The sequence below is a fragment of the Rhineura floridana genome, chromosome 11 (genome assembly GCF_030035675.1).
Source record: "Rhineura floridana isolate rRhiFlo1 chromosome 11, rRhiFlo1.hap2, whole genome shotgun sequence".
Lineage (NCBI taxonomy): Eukaryota > Metazoa > Chordata > Lepidosauria > Squamata > Rhineuridae > Rhineura > Rhineura floridana.
In genome coordinates, this window is record NC_084490.1 from 21,380,870 (window position 1) to 21,399,715 (window position 18,846).

Consider the following 18,846-nt stretch of genomic DNA (forward strand, 5'->3'; position numbering starts at 1 on the left):
AGCAATTATATGCACGGAATGGTGTTGATTAGTTGCTGTTGTGCAGGGGTGGGCTGATTGCACTCTACCTGCCCTGAGAGTGTGTTTCGGCATGGGGAGAAGTCAGCTGGGCATGCTGCAGGATGCCCTGTGGTAGGCTGATCCTGGTGGGGGAAACCCCAAAGGGTATTATCCCTTTGGTGTCACCCCTAGGGTAGCCAAAGGGGCAAGGCATCTCCCAAGTTTTAAACAGTTGGCAGAAGGACCCTGAGTGAGAGGCAGGAAAGTGGAGATCTCCCAAACTGAGAGTCTAGGAGAGGAAAGGAAATCTCCTAGGTGAGGGTTAGGAGGGTCTGTTATATTGTGGGGTTGGGGATTAAGAGCTAGTTTTATAGAAAGAGAAGCATTTGCACTGTCCTGTACTTTAGGTATGTTGCTGGTGATTCCTCTTCCCCCTTTTTTGCATAATGCTGCTGCTGTTAAATATGTATTATGTTTTGTAGTTGCACCTGAGATGAGTGGACAATCTTAAGTTATTAGACTCGTATTTCACATTGGTTGAGTTGTGGAGTTGATCAGTGGGTTGAGATTGTGAATAATTTTATGTTGCTGTTTATTATGTGTTGCTTATTATGAATTGTAGTTGTATAATGGTTTAAATGTTAGGGTTTTATGGCTATTACATTATACATTTACATTATGTTGTTTATCATGTTATGTTGTAAAACACTATGTGGCCTTTTTGATGAAGGGTGGTATATAAATGTCTCAAAATAAATATATTAAAAGCTACTAGTCTCTAGTCCAGCCTTTCCCAACTCTGGGTCACTAAGAGTTGTTGAACTACAACTCCCATCATCCCCATTGGCCACAGTGGCTGGGACAGATGAGTGCTGATCTGAGGACCCAAGGGTGCAGAAGGCTGCTGTATCCCCTTTACTTGTGAAGATAGAAGGGAAAGCATGGAGGCAATATTCTACCCAATGACTCACTCAGGAAGAAGCTGGTTCCCACCTCCTCAGGTTCTCACCTATGAGCAACAAGGCACTGGGATAACTGACAATACAGTTAAATCCCATTAAATATATTAGGTCAGTTGTATTCATATTGCAGCTGTTTTGCAATGATTCACTTAGGATGTCCTCCCTGCAAAATATCTGGCTGTGGACATGGATATCAGACAAGCACTTGGGTGATGCAATAATTTACAAATCACACAGTCCTGCTTATTGTCTGCTGAGGCCTGGCGCTTCTAGATATAGATTGGGGCAAAGGGCCTTTGTTCTAACACTGCCCCTCAGTGGGAGATTAAGGTGCTGCAGGCTTCGCTTCTATCCTGCCCTGTTAGCTATTTCCTTTGGGGATGGGTGGGGGATGGGGAGGCTACCAACAGACATTGCCAGGTGTCAGTAGTAACTTTCCTATGTTGTTTGCAGGAGCAACAATGTCTCGGAGAAGCAGAAAGCAGATGTGGCACTGCCTAGGTGAGAGTGAAGAAATTTTGAGTGGGTTCTTTCAGGGTTTTTTTTAACCAACATTTTTTTACCTCCCCCAGAAGAGAGTGGGAGAAGACGAAGCACAGTGTCCAATGATGACCTGTGTGCATGGAGTAGGATCACATTGTCTGCAACCCTTGGTAGATGCATCTTCCACCTTTTCCTCCTATACAGAGTCCTTGCCTCCGTGCCTGTGGCGGCTTTCCCAAATTACTGCTGTGGACACTTCTCTGACAGCGCCTTTGGTTTTGCCAAGGAATACCAGGTATGAGGCTGTCATCAAGGCTGCAGCTCAGTGGCACAGCATCTGTTTTGCATACAGAAGACCCTAGGCTCAATCTCTGCAATCTTCAGACAGGGCTGGGAAACACCTTTGTCTAAAACCCCAGAGAACTGCTGTCAGTCAGTGTTGACATTACTGAGCTAGACAAACCAACCATTTGCCCCCTGATTGTACATCCTGGGAAATAAGGCACTCTGTTCCACAAAGCTGCCTCATTGTACTGCGGGGGGCATTTGTGAGGGTTCAAGGAGTGTCACCCAATGGAGATTATTCCCCCTTCAAAGAAACGGTTGCGTTGGGGTGATCCCCTCCTTTTTTCCCATGTTGCTGATGGGTTTGAGGCCATCTCGAGGTACAACTGGGAAAGACTCTTGTACAAAGCCCCCCCAAAAGGCTGTCACCCAGTGCAGACATTACTGAGCTAGACAGATAAATCAGTATAAGCTTCCTCTGTTCCTATGATAGACTTCTTTAAATTAAATGTCAGTGAAAATACTCTGCTATCATTGTTCTAAATTACTGTGATTATCCCTAAAAAGCTAAAATCATCAGTGGTGTAAATGGATTGAAATGTGCATTCCAGAAATTAAAAATAAACCCCATTTTTCATAATAAGCTTTAATCTTATTTACCCTTCCTGGGTGTTAAGGGCCAGCTAAAGATCACCCGCACAGGGAGTGGCTCAGGGGTTACGTGCCCTGCCACCTGGGCAGCCGTGGGCAAGCTGCATAGTCCCAAGGACCCAGTTGCCCTCCAGCTGGCAGTTGTGGACAAGGAAGGGGCTGGCTTGTGCGGCTGTGGCAAGCTGAGCAGGCTCTAGCCAGCTGGGGAGGACTAGCCTCAGAGGGAGGCAATGGTAAACCCCCTCTGAATACCGCTTACAGTGAACACCCTATTCATAGGGTAGCCATAAGTCAGGATCAACTTGAAGGCAGTCCATTTCCATTTCCATTTCACCCTTCCTCTCTCGATGATCTTACTAAATCTGTGAGTGTTGTTACTAGCTATAAGACATTCCAGATCCCTATTCAGCTGGTCTTTTCAATACTTTAGGCTGCAATTCTATACCCACTTTAATTATTTATATAATTTATATACTGCTTAACATCTTTAGAAAGAAAGAAAATCAAAATGGCTTACAACTATAAACCTGGAAGAAATCCTACTAACTCAATCGAGCTGTATAAATTTCTCCTATAAGTCCCTCAGCCTTTTCCCATTTGCTGGCCACCTCAATTCTTGCTACTGTTATTAGCTACTTATTTTTACTAAATGGTTTTTTTTGAGGGGAGGGTTGCCAATTTTAAATTTTCAGTCTTGGGATAGGCAAATTTAAATAGGCATGCACATTTCAAATAATTAAAACATAGAATTGAGCAACAGACATCATTTCTTTTCCTGGAAGAGGAGACAACTTTACTCCTTCTCATCTCAAGGGGAACTGCATCTCTCCTTGAACATCTCCAAGAATCGGTGCACAATAAACTGCTTAGAGATACTTATTTAAGTGATACCTGCATCTTGCTCAGTAAAAAAAGATTGTGAGCTTTTGTATCCTGTCTTCATTAAAAGGCAGGGATGGAGGAGAATTCAATCACTTCGCATTTATCAAAGTTGCACTTTCCAAAACAATATGAGAACCAAAACACAGCCATCCTTCCAAATTCACACTTATCCAAATTTTGTGATGCAGTTCTCCACCTAAATGGTATTAACAAAAATACATGTATGAGGGGAAAGTTCCATTCCATTGGATCCATTTCAGTTGGGTTTCAGGCCTGGTTTTGGCACAGAAACAGCCTTGGTTGCCCTGTATGATGACCTTTGTCGGGAGAGAGACGGGGGAGTGTGACTCTGTTGATTCTCCTTGATCTCTCAGCGGCTTTCGATACCATCGACCATGGTATCCTTCTGGGGAGACTAGCTGAGTTGGAGGTACTACATTGCGGTGGTTCCACTCCTACTTGGCAGGTCACCTCCAGAAAGTGGTGCTTGGGGAACATTGCTCGGCACCCTGGACTCTCCAGTATGGTGTTCCGCAGGGGTCAGTTCTGTCCCCCATGCTGTTCAACATCTACATGAAACCATTGGGTGCGGTCATCCGGAGCTTTGGAGTGCGTTGCCATCAGTATGCTGATGACACACAGCTCTATTTCTCTTTTTCAATCTTCTTCAGATGAGGCTGTCAATGTGCTGAACTGGTGCCTGGCTGCAACAATGGACTGGATGAGGGCTAATAAACTGAGGCTCAATCCAGACAAGACTGAGATGCTGCTAGTGGGTGGTTCTTCTGACCGGATGGTGGATGTCCAGCCTGTTCTGGATGGGGTTGCACTCCCCCTGAAGGAGCAGATTCATAGCTTGGGGGTTCTCCTAGAGCCATCTTTGTCACTTGAGGTTCAGGTATCCTTGGTGGCACGGAATGCCTTCTACCAACTCCGGTTGGTGGCCCAGCTACACCCCTATCTGGACAGGGATAACCTGGCTTCAGTTGTCCATGCTCTGGTAACCTCCAAGCTAGATTACTGCAATGCACTCTACATGGGGCTGCCTTTGAAGATGGTTCTTCAACTGCAGCCTGTGCAAAATGCAGCAGCCAGATTGGTAACAGGGACCAGATGGTTTGAACATATAAAACCGATTCTGGCCCACTTGCATTGGCTGCCTGTATGCTTCCGAGCCCGATTCAAGGTGCTGGTTTTAACCTATAAAGCCTTACACGGCTTGGGACTACAATACCTGATGGAACGCCTCTCCCAACACGAACCTACCCGTACATTATGCTCAATATCAAAGGTCCTCCTCCGGGTGCCTACTCTGAGGGAGGATGGCAACAAAGGAGAGGGCCTTCTCAGTGGTGGCCCCCAAATTATGGAATGATCTCCCTGATGAGGTGCACCTGGTGTGAACACTGTTATCTTTTCAGTGCCAGGTCGAGACTTTCCTCTTCTCCCAGACATTTTAACACAATTTGAATAGCATGTGTTTTTAACTTGCTTATCAGTTTTTATGGGTTTTAATTTGGTATGGTTTAAATTTGTATACTTGTTTTTAATGTTCTTAATTGTTGTAAACCACCCAGAGAGCTTTGGCTATGGGGCGGTATATAAATGCAGTAAATAAATAATAAATTAATAAAAGTTAAAATGATTAGGCTTGCAAAAATAACATACATAATGCATTATGTTAGGAGATAATGCTTGCAAACGTGTACATTAGTCAAACCTATATACAAAAATGTGTTTATTAGGAGAAATTTGCACTCAAATGCTGAAGAATTTTCATGAGGATTTTTTTTTAAAAAAATGCAAGTTGGTGCAGAAATGTGGAAAGCCGAATTTACAATTGGAAAAGGGGGAAACTAAGAAAAATGAAATTGACATATCCTTCCATCCCTATTGAGAGGGCATTGCGTTATAAAAACCCCATCATTTGTCTGGAGACTGCAAGGGAAGAGAACTGATCTTGTATGAGCAATGAATTCTGGGATACTGACCAGTACTGGTTCCAGGTTTGGGGAAGGCTTAGGAAAGTAATGTCCACAATGGGCCCCTCCGTGGCACCCCCTCCTTCTCTTGCAGGGCACCACTGCCCACTTGGGTAGGGAAAGGGGGGACATTCAACTCAGTTTGCATTTTAAGGCAAACTTGCCTAAGGTGCACAATTCCAAAACAGTACATGAACAAAGACACAGCCCTCCTTTGGAAGTCACACTTCTATGAATTTTGTAATGCAATTCTCCAGCCACATAATGTGTATAAAAATGCAAATACTAAAGTAAAGTGTGCATAAAAATGCACATCATGGTGAAAATAACATACAAAATGCCTTATATTAGGGGAAACTGCTTTGCACATGTGAATATGTTAGGCAAAAATGTGCATACAAACAGATGTATATTGGGAGAATTTGGCACGAAAATGCTGATGAATTTTCATGAGGGCTTTTTTAAAAAAAAAAATTGCAAAGTAATGTGGAACTGTGGAGAACTGAACGTAAGAGTGGGAAAAATCAGAATCTGAGAGAAAGTGAAATGGACTGATCTGCTGACCTCCCGAACTAGAACTGCTGTATCCCCTTCCGCTCTTGTCCTGGCTTGTATGGTCAGAGAAAGCCGATGAGCATAGGCAGCGACAGCAGAGTCTGAGGAGCAGGAGAAGAAGCCTCCAGAAGGTGGCACTGGGCCTTCTGCAGGGATGTGGGCCAACAAGGTAGTGGTGTCTGGTAGCTTCATGTCAGTGGGGCAGTGGAACCCGCTCCAGGTTTTATTCTGAACGTTCAAGAAGCTGTCTAAGTACTTCAGCACCTTGGACAGCTCCTTGAACCGACATGGAACCATCAACCACTGCAATAAGACCTCCTGAAGTCATCCCTGATATTGACACAAGTCCCAAATAAGGATGGGCACATCTGTCAGCGCTGGTTTCTCTCCATTCCTCATTTTTCCAGTCTTAAGTTCAATTTGCCACATTTCCACATCAGTTTGCATTGCTTGCTTGTTTTTCTTCAGAATTAGAGCACATTTCTCCTGATATGTTCATTTGTTCAAGCAATTTTCCTTCATTACAATGCACTTTTCTACTTCAGTTTCACTAAAATATTTGATGGCCAAAAGATACTGCTCCTGGCAACTTTAAGATCACCGTATGAAATAATGTTTTTAGAATGCTTTTTAAAAATTGTTTTGCTATGGATGTGTCTGCTGTATGAGTTCCTTCGGGAGAAAGGGCAGGATATAAATTCAATAAATAATTATAATAATATACACATTTTATGCACATTTCCCCCTAATGTGTGCACTTTTGTTACACGCCTTTTGCTGGAAAACTGCATCAGAAAATTCAGGGAGATACAGATTACAAAGGATGGTTGCATTTCATTTTGCGTATTGCCATGAAAAATGCAGATTAGGGAGGTTCGCATCGAAATATGAATTGAACCAAATTTCACCGCCATCCCTAGTCCCAACTTCACTGGGTGGCATCACCTTGGTCTTGCACCTTCCCTAAACCACATTGGCTGCAAGTACCTAGGAATAAGTCTCACTGAATTCAGGGGAATTTACTTCTCGGTAGACAGGTGCAAACTTGTGCTACTAGAATAATTGTTGTTGGAAAAGGGAAGAGCCACAGTTGCACCAGCTAAGACAATTCAAGCATGGAGAACCTGAGAAGAGCCCTGCTATATCAGACCAGCGGCCCAACTGGTCCAGCATCCTGTTCTCATAGTGGTCAACCAGATGTCCATGGGAAGCCCACAAGCAGGACCTGAGTGCAGCAGTGCTCTTCTCACCTGCAGTTCCTAGCCAATGGTATCCACAGGCATACTGCCTCCAAGAGTGGGAGTAGAACATTGCCATTGTGGCTAGTAGTGGTTGGTAGCTTCATCCTCCATGAAGTTGCCTAATCCCCCCTTTAAGCCATCCAAGTTGGTGGCCATCACTAACTCTTGTGGGAACAAATGCCATATTTAAGAATGTGCTGTGTTGTATCATTATGGGTCAACACGCTTCTTCTTGTTGATTTTGCTGAAAGGGCCATCTTATTTTGCCCCTGCTTCACTGGTTCATTATTTCCTCTTTCCTTGCCCACATAACAGCAACTGCAGGACACAGGGACAGGACAGTCCCAGAGTGTAGCAGAGCGGCCAGAGAATCAAGCTAAGAATCGCTATAGCAATGTCCTGCCATGTAAGTTTCATTCCCCTGTCCCTATTCTTTCCTTATTATCCACATCTATTGCACTTTAGAAAAGGAGTTTGCTTTAATTTTGAACACCTCACTGTGGAACAGTGGCTTCAAATATATGCTTTTCAATCTAGGTGTCTCAAAAGACCAGAGATTCAAGCAGAAGGGGACAGGAGTGGTCTGTCATTGGTGCTTGAGAACCGCCTGGCCCTTGACCCAGAATTCCCAGTGGGATGGCTAAGTAAGGCAGGCTTTGGCACAGATAGATGAGCTAGAGCAGAGAAGACAGAACAGGTGGATCTTCCAGAAGTGCTTGCACTGGTGCTTTCAAAGAGCAGTACTTTACTGAGAGCCAGCATAGTATAGATCAGAAGAGCCAGATGCAGAACTGGCCCACCCTCTGCAGGCCATTTTGACAGGTGGACAGAGCCACCCATCTGTCAGTCACATGATATTATATGACATCAGGTGATTCAACTTTCAGACTTAGAAGAGAGCAGACATATGAGCCTCTGCCTGCTGCCTTTTAAAGAGCAAGCAGTGTCTTATCTCATTCTTAGCACTGTGGGACCACTGATCTTAATACTGTAGCACTAAGATCAGAAATAAGGTTATTGTCAAAAAGCAGGCAGAGATGTATCTCCAATAAATTTATCTCTGATCTTAGCTCTGTGGTGCTTAGTGTTTAGATCGGAAACAACAGATATCTGCACCTGACATCACATGACATCAGGTGACTGACTGATGGGTGTGGTTTGCCCAAAACGGTCTTGTGGGTCAAATCCATAAGCGTTTGCCACCCTGAGCATTTGCCACTCTGGGTGCCTTTGGAAGGAAGGGTGGGAAATAATAATAATGATAATTATAATAACAACAACATCAAGAGGCTGGAGGTTCTCCAAAGCTGAGATAGATAGGGCATCAGATTTAGAGTAGGGAGACTCAGATTTGAATCTGCTCTCAGCCATGAAGCTTACTAGCTGCCGCATTCCTTGCTATTAAAAGATTTGAGGCACAGACCTGTTACATGAATATGTATAGAATTTTCATATGCTTATTTATATGTATAGATCCAAACTAAGTTCAGAATTGAGAGGAGGAAAAAACAAACTGTAGATCTTGCTATTAGAGCTAAGTCTGAGCTATGGTGGTATGCCAACAAGATTTTTTGGGTAAAGCTTACGTGGATTGGGCTCTCCATCCCACCCAGTCTGTTGGCAACTGCTGCCTATGTACATATTCAAGCTCCCAGGCTGTCGCTGTTTTTGTGGGTAGGATTCAATTGCACACCAGCAAATTCAGGTTATCACTCTTGCGCAACAAACCTGCTTCCCCCAAAAATAAATAAATGGATTTTTGCAGTAGGGAAAGTGACAGGAAAATTCACTGTAAAGTGTAGGATAACAAATGCTTGACATGATGTTCCCACAAACAAATCAGAATGGAAGCTCAGTAAACAGTGGATTTCATATTACGTCCACGCAAACTTGTGCAGACAAATCAGGATGAATGCTCAATAAACAGATCATATGGAAGTCACCTAAAAGAAGTCTTGCCCAACATCTAATGTGAAGTCGCCCTCACTTAGGCTGCATACACACCATACATTTAAAGCACATGGCTTCCCCCGGGTTCTGTAATTTATCCCTCTCAGAAGTACAATTCCCAGCACCCTGAACAAACTACAATTCTCAGGATTCTACACACCAAAATGATTTTCCTGGAAGATTCTTGTCACTGATATCTAGCTTCATTTCTCACTGTTTTGAAATAGCTTTTTCTGGCAATGAAAGGAACATGGGTTGAACTAGCAGGGCTAGATTTCATCCTGGGGCTGTCAGTTTCTGATAACTAGTTGGCACCAAAGATTTTATTATTTATTTATTTCTGATTACATTTATATCCCATGTTTCCTCCAAGGAGCTGGAGGTGGTGTACATAGTCCTTTCCCTCTCCATTTTATCCTCCAAACAACCCTGTGAGGTAAGTTAGGCTGAGAGACAGTGACTGGCCCCTAATCTCCCAGTGAGCTCCATGGCTGAGGGAGGCTTGAGCTCTGGTCTCCCAGGTCCTTGACCACATCTACCCATGTCTGGTGTGGTTTTACCTTCAATTTTATCTATTTTTCAATTCATCCTCCCTACTGTCATTTTTAACCCTTTTGGTTCCTTCTCTGCAGATGACCACTCGCGAGTTCAGCTCACCCCCAAGTCCAGAGATCCCAACTCAGATTACATCAATGCAAGTTATATCCCTGTGAGTCCCACCTGCTGCATTTTTGTGTGAGATGTTGCTGCACATTTAGATGTGTTTTTAGGGACCCCGTGTGATTCATCCTGGACAGGTCTGTGCAACTTAAGTTTATCTTGGCACAGATTTAGGATTTGATTTCAGCACAGTTTGTGCTGAGCCCTGGTTATATAAGGCAAACCAGTTTCCATTTTTTGTCTCAGAATTTCACATCTCCAATTAATGAGCAACAATCTTCTTGTTGGAGGGAGTCTGCTTTTGGCTTTGCACATCTCACTACGGAGTGACTTTGGGTGCATTTATTCTCACTTTTTGCTGCTTGCTTTTAGATAAGCCAACCAATGAAAACTTTTTATTGCAGCAAGCTTTTGTTTTCCGCTCCTACAGCTTTCTCAGACTTTTAAAGACCAGTTGTTTGTTTTATTGATACCTTATTATATATTATTTTTATGTTTTATCAACAGCCACCTTGAATATTTTACAGAAAGGGAAGGGTTATAAATGTCAGAAATCTGGGCAAAAGTTTGATCAGATCAGCTGGAGCTGAGAAGGGGCAGTGTGTGTGAGCCCGTGTGTGTGATAGCAGGTGTGTGTTAAGTATGAGTGTGACTGCATCTCTGTGTTAAGAGTGTGTGATTGTGCATATGTGTGTGGCCCCATCCACTTTGGGATGTGGCCCTACCCACTGTTGGAATGCGGCCCCTATCAGCTTTCTACCATGTAATGTGGCCCTTGGCCTGAAAAAAGTTTGACTAGATTAGATTTCCACTTGATTCCTTCCTAAGTCTGAGCTCTCTCCCTCCTACCCACCCATTACAGGGCTTCGAGAGGCAGAAGGAGTTCATAGCTGCACAAGGTCCGCTGCCTGGGACCCTGTACGATTTCTGGCGCATGATATGGGACCAACAGATCATGACCCTGGTCATGCTCACCAACTGCATAGAGAGTGGACGGGTGAGAATTGTCACATTTAGCTGGGAATCATGGAAACACTTGAACAATATTCTGCCTCTTTGGGGATTGCCCATTCAAAAATGGCAAGCCATCTAGGGCCATGCAAAATACTCTCTACTTTTGGGAGGGTTGGGGGTGAGTGTTTCAAAATCAGTTATTTAAGTGGGATGGAAATTTCTCCCATTAATACTTTAGACTGATGTTCCTGTTTAATCCTGCTGAGTGCCATTCTTTCCCCGGCTACTGTATCCTTCTCCTTTGTGAATTAATTACTTGGCTGATCCCACCCCTTCAGGATGATGCTGTGATGCTAAGTAGTCAATCAGATGTGATTGTGCAATGTCTTCACTTTCATTTGCCCTCACTGAAGGCAAGTAAGGGTATGTTATGTGAATAATGTGAATTTCTAGAGATTTGTCCGACCAAAACAGGGCATTTTTCTGTTATGGAAATATGCATATGCAGAGTGATTCAGCGGTCTGAGCTGTGTGTGTGCCAGTGTGTGAATTAATCTTAGAAGCAGGCTTTTACCCTACAGTTAGATCACTGAGACTTAAGACTTAGTAAAATAAGAAAAGCTACTTTATTTATAGAAATACATAGTAGTTGGGAAAGGCATACCTAGTTCTAACTAAGTTGGAGGTGTAATGCCCAGTCTTGGGTATTGTCCTCATGGCTCAGGAGAGAGAGCAAAGACAGAGATGTCTCCTCTCTCCTTGGACAGTCAAAGAAGACAAAGGAAGGAGGGGCAGGGAAGCTTCCCTGAGCATATCAGTTTACAAGGGAAGGAAGTTAGGTAGAGCATAGCACAGGTAACAGTAGGCAAGCCTAGCTGGCTGGAGGACCCTAACTCTATCTTCCTTCTGGAATACAAACAAAAGGACCCAAACAGGAGTTTCTCTTGCCCCACTTCCAACATTTTCAGCACTGCAGAAAACATTTGCGAGAGGCAATGAGTAGCACTCAACAGATAGCAGAAGTGGGGGACTCATTCCAAAGAGCTTGCAACTCCTGAACTGTGGTGAGAAGAGGCAATGTGTAAGTGAGCCTGGTCTTAAAGGGCCCTTGATTTATAACTGCCAAATCAAGACTTGACAAGTGCCTGACAGCTGTACCACTGTTTCCTAATGTTAGCCATTCCGTTAAATTTCTTGTCCTTCCTTGCCCAACCTTCTTCTGGTCAGGTGAAATGTGAACACTACTGGCCCCTGGACTACACACCCTGCACCTATGATGACATTACTGTATCTGTTGTCACAGAAACCATCCTCCCTGATTGGACCATCCGGGACTTCAGCATCAAGCGGGTAAGTGAGTGGGGATCAGGGCTGCCCTCTCCTGGTGCTCAATCCCAAACATTTCCCCACGTGATCACTGCCTTAGGAAGCAAAAGTTATTTTAGCGGCCTCTCTGAGTTCATGGCAATGCAGGCTGTTCCCAATTCAAGAGATCACACTCCCTTTTTAAAACAGAAACCACCATTTCTTCTAGTAGCAAACACAGTGACTGAGTGCCAACGAGATTGGGGCCAGAAAGGGATCACTGGGGGAAATGGGGGTGGAGCCATTGGCATTTCAGGTATTTAGCTGAATCCCAAAACATACATGAGTCAAAAACATGTTTAAATCCCTCCCCCCAAAGGAGGGAAGGCTAAAAAAGCAACAATGGCCCAATGTTGTGTGCTCAGTGGCCTCCGGGAACCATGGAATGTTGAGTTGCACTTGAAAAAGTAGGATGGGGCCAAGTGGGGAGGAGGCGGACTTCCTGAACCCCTTGCCACTTATAGTATCCTAAAGGAGGGCACAGCTGGCTTGCTGGAACCCTGAACAGGAGCACACTCATTAGGAATTGTCAGCAGCTGCTGGGATATGTGGACAGGTCCCTTTGTGTGGAGACAAAGCCACTGAACCCTACAAACGGCAGCTCCTCAGTGAAGTACTCTCAAGCCCCAGACTGACATTGCCAAACAAAACTGGCCACAGGATTCTTCTGGACCAGGATTTAAGAGGGCTTCCTGATCTACTTGACCTGCAAGATCTTCCCGAGATCTGGCACGTTCCTGTGTATGTGGTTTCTTTTGGCCCTGGCGTCTGGCTTGAACCTAGATCCTGCCTCATAGTTTGTTCTCTGGTTGTTGTTTACTCTTTGGTGCCAGCCTACTGGGTTGTCCCACTGCACCTGGGTTCCCGCTCCTGGCTCGCCTCAGACTGCTGCCCACATCCCAACCCTGAGCATGGAAGAGGATACGCTGCGACATTTTGTTGCAGGTCCCACTTTGTTCCTTCTAATACCAAACTCAGGCGGGTGAGTCTGGGAGGGAAATGAGGCCACTCAAAAATAAAGGAGTGTTTTCTTCAAGCTCCCTCAGTATACAGAAATGTAGACATTTGGAAATAAAAAAAACTTTTAAAAAATCCACCCCGCAATGGCCTGACAAGGACCTTTGAGCTTCCAGGGACTTCAGAGTGTCAGTTGAAAATGAATCGACGTGGATTATGCTCCCCCTTTCTCCAGAGGTGGGCTGTAAGTGCCTGAATAAAATGTCTGAACTGTGTGTGTCCCAACAGATGAACCTACCTGAGGTCCGTCTTGCCAGGCATTACCACTACATGTCATGGCCAGACCATGGGGTGCCCCAGATCACAAGCATCCTCCTTCGCTTTCGAGACCTTGTGAGGGACCACATTGAGCAACACGAAGGCAGTGGGCCAGCTCTGGTTCACTGCAGGTAAACAAAAGGGCTGTGGGAAGGATTAGAGCAGAGAAGAGCCATTTGGAAGCGTAACCAGTGGAGACTGGCAGCTCAGAAATCAGTGGGGCAGTGATATGATTCCGCTCTCAGTTTTAGTCCAAACTTTTCATGGAGCTGTCCAAGATGCTTGCAGCATTCAGCACCTTGGACAGCTCTTCAAAAGTTCAAATGAAAACCTTGAGCGGATTCACTGCCTCATCGACTTTGGAGCCACCAGGTTCCAATATATGTAACCCAAAGGTTCTCTGGACATGAGGCTGGGGAGGGAAGATAGCTCAAGTAGCAGGGCACATACTTTGCATGGAGATGGTCCCAGGTTCAATCCAGGGAATCTCCAGTTGAAAAAGAGAATCAGGGTGGGAGGTGATGGGAAATATCCCCATCAGAGATCCTGGAGAGACTGCTGCCAGTCAGAGTAGACATCATCAGGACCGGTTCTAAAGGGCGGCCAGGTTGGGCACTGGCCCGAGGGGCCCTCCGCTCTCCTTCCGCGATCCGCGATCCGCGATCCTCCACGCCCCCCACTTACCTGTCAGCCGGCTTTTTAGCATTGCCCTTAATGAAGATGGCAGCCGCAGCTTCCCTAAGGTACTGAAGTCGCTGCCGCCATCTTAGTTGATGGCAGAGATGTGCGCACGTAGCACGCACATGTGCCATCAACAAAGATGGTGGTGGAGGCTTCATTCCCTTTAAGGACAATGGCAAAGACTAGACAGGTAGGGGGGCCGTGGGGGCCCCCTGCGAGTGCGCATATGTGCGCATGCACTCACACCCACCCACCCACTGGGGGGCCAGGGCAAGCTGCCCCCGCATGCCTGGAGCCAGCCCTGGACGTCATAGACAATAGTGGACCAGATGGGCAAACAGTCAGAGCCGGTATGAGACAGCTTGAAGGAGCCAGGAATGTTGGCTGTTCCGTAAGGGAAGTGCAGCCTTTGTGTGTACTATGCATCAAACCGTGTGAACAAAGGCACAGCTTTGTGCTTTGTAAGCCCTATCAATCAGCTGCCCATAGGGTCTTGCAAAGCCCCATGTGTGGTGCTTCAGGCAGATATTCTTCAGGCAGGCAGGTGTGGCTTGGCCAAAATGGCCTTGTGGGCCAAATGGGAAGGCCTGGTGGGTCTAGTTAGCCCCACGAAGCAGCCTGGATCTTTGAGTCTGCTGGCCATTAAGTGCCACTCTAGAGACCCTGCTTCAAGTGACCCCACCTCTGAAGTGAGACGGGTGGCAACACGGATCCTCTTGAGTTTATCCCCTCATCTTTGGCACTGTCTATCCTTGTCGGTTTGTCAGGTGCCTACCTTAACTATTGAGAGTTTTTAAGATAGGTAGGATAGGAATATTTTAATAAATAAATACGTGTGAGTGAGTGAGTGAGTGAGTGAGTGAGTGAGTGTGTGTGTGTGTGTGTGTGAATATCAAAGATTTATAACAAATATTTTTTTAGATGAGATTCCTGCAGAAGGCAACATATAGTGTGTTTAGCTCCACGAGATCCCCTTTCAATCCTGTTGTCTTTTTTGTGATTCTCACTGGGAAGTCTCCTGGGTGGAAGGTCTTAGTTGGTGCCATCAGCACCTGACTGGTCCCCTCCTTCACTCTCCCACCTTTCCAGTGCTGGTGTAGGCCGGACAGGGACATTCATTGCCCTGGATTCCCTGCTGCGCCAAGCCCAGATCACGGGTGAGATTGGTGTCTTTTCATTCGTCCAGAGGATGAGGATGAACCGCCCGCTCATGGTTCAGACCGAGGTGAGAGACTCCAAAAATGCTACATGAGACACAGACCTGCCCTGCAGACACACTTCTCTGCAACTCTGTTATTCTGTGCATTTGTCTAATCCCCTGCCAGTCAGTGTGGGCGATACTGAGCTAAATGGGCCAATGGTCAGTATAAAGCAGTTTCCTAAGTTCCTATAACTGTGTCACATGTGAATCTATCTTATGTTTCCTGTCTAGTGTCTTTACATCTGCTTTTGCCATTGTCTCACACGGCTGTGGCAACAGGACACATGCACACAAGCTTTTACACGTCCTCCGTTTTGATTTTTATGCCATATTTTTTTCCAACAGGCAGACAAAGGCCCGGCTTTTGCACTTGCCTTAGGCCTCTGGCTGGCCACTGTCAGGATGGGATGCTGCAGTGGAAACTGGTGGCTCTGATGTCAGTGGGGCAGTAAATCTGCTCTAGGTTTTAGTCCAGACTAAAACCTGGAACAGATTCACTGCCCTACTGACATCGGAGCCACCAGCCTCGACTGAACTAGATGGGCCATTGGCCTGATCCAGAACGGCTCTCCTTGTGTTCTCAAACACTCAAACTGGTGACTCCGCCATCATGATAGAGAGCTGAGTCCTACTGAGTTATACACGACAAGATCAATTGTTATACATGATAAGAGAAATTGAAATTTTGTCCTCCTGGCAGGGCTCAGATCTCACACACCCAACATCTCTTGTCTCCGCAGTCCCAATACGTCTTCCTGCACCAGTGCCTCCTGGATGGAATCCAACTTGCTTCGCAGAACAGCAGAGAGAAAATGGAGCACAGCACAGTGTATGAAAACACATTGGCTCTGCAAGGCTATGAGGTGTCCCGGGTGTGATGGCCTGTTTTGGCCATCATCCTGGCAAGAGCTGAGGATACCCACATCCCAAGTGTGCCGAAACCATCAAACTTAACCTTTGAGATGCACTTCCCTAAGGAGGGGGTGCCTCATTTCTAAAGAAGACTCGAACTCACTGGTGATGATATTCACGCTGACTGCACCAGCTGGCTGAGGAAGTGGGCTGGCTTTTCCCCCTCTTTGTCGGTTAGAAGTGAAAATGTATGTATTCTATCTGTTTGGTCATACGAACATATGAAGCTGCCTGATCTTAGGTCAGAGTATTTGTTCAGTCTAGCCCAGAGGGAGACAACCTTTCTTTTTTTTGTCGAGGGCCATGTTCCCTCAGGGGTAATCTGTTGGGGGCCACATGTCAACTACATATGGGACCAAAGCAACTGGTGGGCAGGGCCAAAGCTAAAAGTGGGCAGAGTCACCTCTTTCTCTCTCTGTCTCCTTTTCTGCCACCCCCTTTCTCCTCTTTCCTGCCCAGTGGGCTATTGTGGGAGGGACGGATCCCTCTTTCCACAGTTCCGAACAGAGAGCCTTGGAAACTAGGCTGAGCACCACGTACAATTGGGGCAAGAGCCACAGGATGTCTATACTGATTAAGCCCAATTTGCTTCCTACTCTGACTGACAGCATTTCTGAAAGATCTCTGACTTTTCCCATCACCTGCTACCAGTGGAGACTGGTGACTCTGATGTCAGTGGGGCAGTGAATCTGCTCCAGGCACCTTGAATAGCATAGCCCCTAGAAAGTTTGGACTAAACCCTGGAGTGGATTCACTGCCCCACTGACTTTGGAATCATCTGTCTCCGCTGCCTGCTCCATGATCCTTTTTAAACAGGAGGTGCTGGGAATTAAATGTGGAACCTTCCACGTGCAAAGCATGTGTGCTAGCACTGAGCTGTGCCCTCGCCATCTGTCTTATGAGGACCAGGTAGGGGAAATTTTACAACACAGGAGAGAAATTAATGAGATAAAATAGGACTTTGCCAATATGGCAGGAACATATCTACCATGCACTTTTGACATGTGCACCAAGGCATGCCGTCACTCCTCTATCTTGTATGGGAGGTGACTGTGTGTGGTGGCCAGACCTCTGGTTATCATGGGTGAGCTGTGGCTGCACCAGTTCAAAAAGTACTGCTGGGCTTAGATTATACCATACAGAGAGATTATGGCCAATATCCAAGGGATGGAGAGGAGTTTCAAACTGTGGTAGGGTAGAAAAACAAAATAACGTTTTTATGGATAGGAGATAAATTCTGTTTGCGTTTAAAGGTGAACTTATCTAATTCACACTTTCCGAAACAATATGTGAACCAAAACACAGCTGTCCATTGACATGTACACTTCTCCGAATTTTGTAATGCAGTTCTGCAGCCAGGAAATGTGTACAAGAATGCATATGCTAGGGTAAAGTGGGCATAAAGATGCATAAATTAGGGGAAATAACATATATGCATTTTTATGCACTCTTTGCCCTTAGAAAATAACCATACAAAAATGTATTCTTAGGGGAAATTGCTTTGCCAATCCCCCCCTGCTTTATATTAGGTAAAATTACATACAAACGTGTATATTAGGAGAAATTCACACTAAGTCACAAGGAATTTTTTTTTAAATGCAAACTGATGTGGAAATGTTGAGAACTGAACTTAAGACTGGGGGGGGGAATGAGAAACGAAAATGGACAGATGCACCCATCCTTAGCTGTGACCCGCCCTGGGACCTTATGTGAAGGTCAGGTACGTTAGCTTATAAATAAAATAAAATATCCCATCTGATTCTAAACACATGTCTATGGGCATGCCTATAGCAGCTGTTATGTATCAACTTTGGGGGCAAATAATAGCTTTGTGTATGGGGAGGAAACATAATGGAAAAATAAGTCAAGACTCCCCACCTTCCCACTGCACCAATCTATATTGGCTTCTGCCATGACTGCTGTTCATGTAGGAAAAGGAAGGAAGGAGAATCCCGTGCACTTAATATCACGTTGAGTTTAATCAGGGACTAGGAATGAACTAAGGCTTGCAGGTAGGGGGAAGGAAAGAAAATAAATTGAGCAAATGAAATTAGCTAAGCGTACATATAATGAAGAAACATACAGTGAGCTTAATCAAAAAGGGCAAGGCTCTGCTAATGATGGCCGGAGACACTGGGCAATGGTTGCCAAACACTTGTCCAGCCTAACTGTAGAAAGGTTTGCAACCGCCTAAGTCTGCAACATTGACTAGACCACAGACAGATTAACTGGTCCACTTATTTGCTGCATACTGATAGCATGGTGATGAAAGCAGTAAGAGTGTTGGATTAGGAAGACCTGGGTTCATATCCCTGCTTAGCCATGAAGCTCACTGGGCCTGGTCTGCCTCAAGCCAGTCATCCTGTCTCTGCCAGATGTGGGTGCATATTGTCCTCTGGAGGAAAGGTGGGATGTAAAGGTAATAAATAAAATGGGAAGGAGATGGGGAGGGTAAACCCCCTTTTCTATTTTCAGAAGGTGTCATCCCAGAGAGGTGATTTCTCCCTTGCCATAAGTGAAAGTACAGATCGACACAACTGCCACACTCCTGTGCAAAAAAAAAAAAATCCAATAACCAGATTGCAAACTAGGAACCAGAAAAGACAGAAGGCAGGGCCTGTGTAGAGCATCTGAATGTTCATGGAATTTTCAGATTGTGCAAATAGTGTTGGTGCAAATGCAATATAAAAATCCTAAAAAGCTAAAATAAAATATATCACCCAAACGTTTTCTCCTGGCTTACAGCTTTCCTTCGCATCCTAGCTTTCTAGTTTTACCAGGCTCATACCTCACTCCCCCATCACAAA

The 18,846-nt window shown here is 45.3% G+C and overlaps 1 protein-coding gene across 1 annotated transcript in view; it reads left to right on the plus strand.

Annotated features, from left to right (window-relative positions):
- Positions 1-16,005, plus strand: part of PTPRH (protein tyrosine phosphatase receptor type H) — a 36,763-nt gene extending 20,758 nt beyond the window's left edge. Inside the window, exons 11-19 of the mRNA XM_061591613.1 lie at positions 1,416-1,463; positions 1,650-1,740; positions 7,357-7,447; positions 9,624-9,700; positions 10,514-10,648; positions 11,833-11,955; positions 13,216-13,376; positions 15,016-15,151; positions 15,868-16,005. Coding sequence (XP_061447597.1) covers positions 1,416-1,463; positions 1,650-1,740; positions 7,357-7,447; positions 9,624-9,700; positions 10,514-10,648; positions 11,833-11,955; positions 13,216-13,376; positions 15,016-15,151; positions 15,868-16,005 — 1,000 coding nt within the window. The remainder of the gene's footprint in view (positions 1-1,415; positions 1,464-1,649; positions 1,741-7,356; positions 7,448-9,623; positions 9,701-10,513; positions 10,649-11,832; positions 11,956-13,215; positions 13,377-15,015; positions 15,152-15,867) is intronic.
- Positions 16,006-18,846: the final 2,841 nt, after the last annotated feature.